The following is a 1038-nucleotide window of genomic DNA, read 5'->3' on the forward strand; positions in this document are numbered from 1 at the left end:
GTCCTCGAACTCGACGAAGGCGAAGGGCGGGCCGCCGCGGCGGTTCTTGAGGTCGATGTCGCGGATGGCGCCGTACTTGTAGAAGACGTCCTCGATGTCCTTGGTGCGGATGTCGGGCGGCAGGTTGCCCACATAAATGCGGCAGTCGTTGTTGCCGGCGGGGCCGCGGATCACGCCGCCTCCGGACATAGCAAGGTCAGCAATGGCTGCGGCGGGCGCGGGCCGGAGCGCAGAGAGAGAGAGAGGGGGAGCGAGCGGGCGAGCGCCGGGCACGGAGCGGACGAGAGGAGCGAGCGCGCGACGGCTGCAAACACGGCTGCAAAATGGCGCCTGCCTCTCCCTCGCGGTGCCGCTGCGCGTAAGGATCGCGCCGCCGGCCGCACAACACCACCACACAGTTCGGTGAGCGTCACGGTATCGCTCCGCTCTCACCACGCATGCGCCCCCTGCAGGAAAAATAGTCCCCACCTTCAATCGCTTTGCCTCGACAAATGCTACCGCCGACCACGGCGGAGCGCCCCACGCCGCAGCTTCTGCGGTCTAGAGTGGGCGTTCGGGCGGGAAAAGCCCTCCTTTGCCTCTCCGCGAGACCGGAGCCGTCACATCCGGTGAGCAGGCCCGGCGAAGAAGATCCGGCTTGGCTCCGGGGGGCGGGGGCCATAATGCACCGCACGGGCAAAGGGCGGGGGAGCTTGGCGCCAAGGAGGGGCGTGGCCCACAATGCATCGCGCGGGGGCCTGGCTGCTTCATGTGCCCTAAGGGAGCCTGGAGGGGCAGGGTTAAGCAACAGTCTCCACATTCCCCCCCAGTCTGAGCAAGGGGTGCAATTCCCTCCTGACCTCACATCCAGCGGTAGCTCTAGGCATGCGGAAAGTCTGCCCAAGCCAGCAATCCCGTTGCATTGTCATGAGGCTGAAGTTGGTTGCTTATTCCCGGTTCCTAAGGAATGGGGGTCAAATAATGGATATATGCAAGCACGTGGACACGCTGGCACTCCAGAAAACTTCCCTGGAGATTGGTGGTGCAGCCCCTACAAAA

At 64.5% G+C, this 1038-nt stretch overlaps 1 protein-coding gene across 3 annotated transcripts in view; it reads right to left on the bottom strand.

Moving 5' to 3' along the window:
- The window catches only part of SRSF1 (serine and arginine rich splicing factor 1), a 3813-nt gene extending 3444 nt beyond the window's left edge, over positions 1-369 (bottom strand). The window contains exon 1 of one of the 3 annotated variants that reach the window (XR_002096278.1): positions 1-368. Coding sequence is in view for 2 of the 3 variants with exons in the window: in XM_019511082.1 (XP_019366627.1) it covers positions 1-189 (189 nt within the window). In the remaining variant the exon portion in view is untranslated. The other 2 variants (XM_019511082.1, XM_019511081.1) reach the window with 2 other exon arrangements.
- Between the last annotated feature and the right edge of the window lie 669 nt (positions 370-1038).

This window comes from Gavialis gangeticus, unplaced genomic scaffold, assembly GCF_001723915.1.
Source record: "Gavialis gangeticus isolate Ggan-Ray unplaced genomic scaffold, GavGan_comp1, whole genome shotgun sequence".
NCBI classification, from domain to species: Eukaryota; Metazoa; Chordata; order Crocodylia; family Gavialidae; genus Gavialis; species Gavialis gangeticus.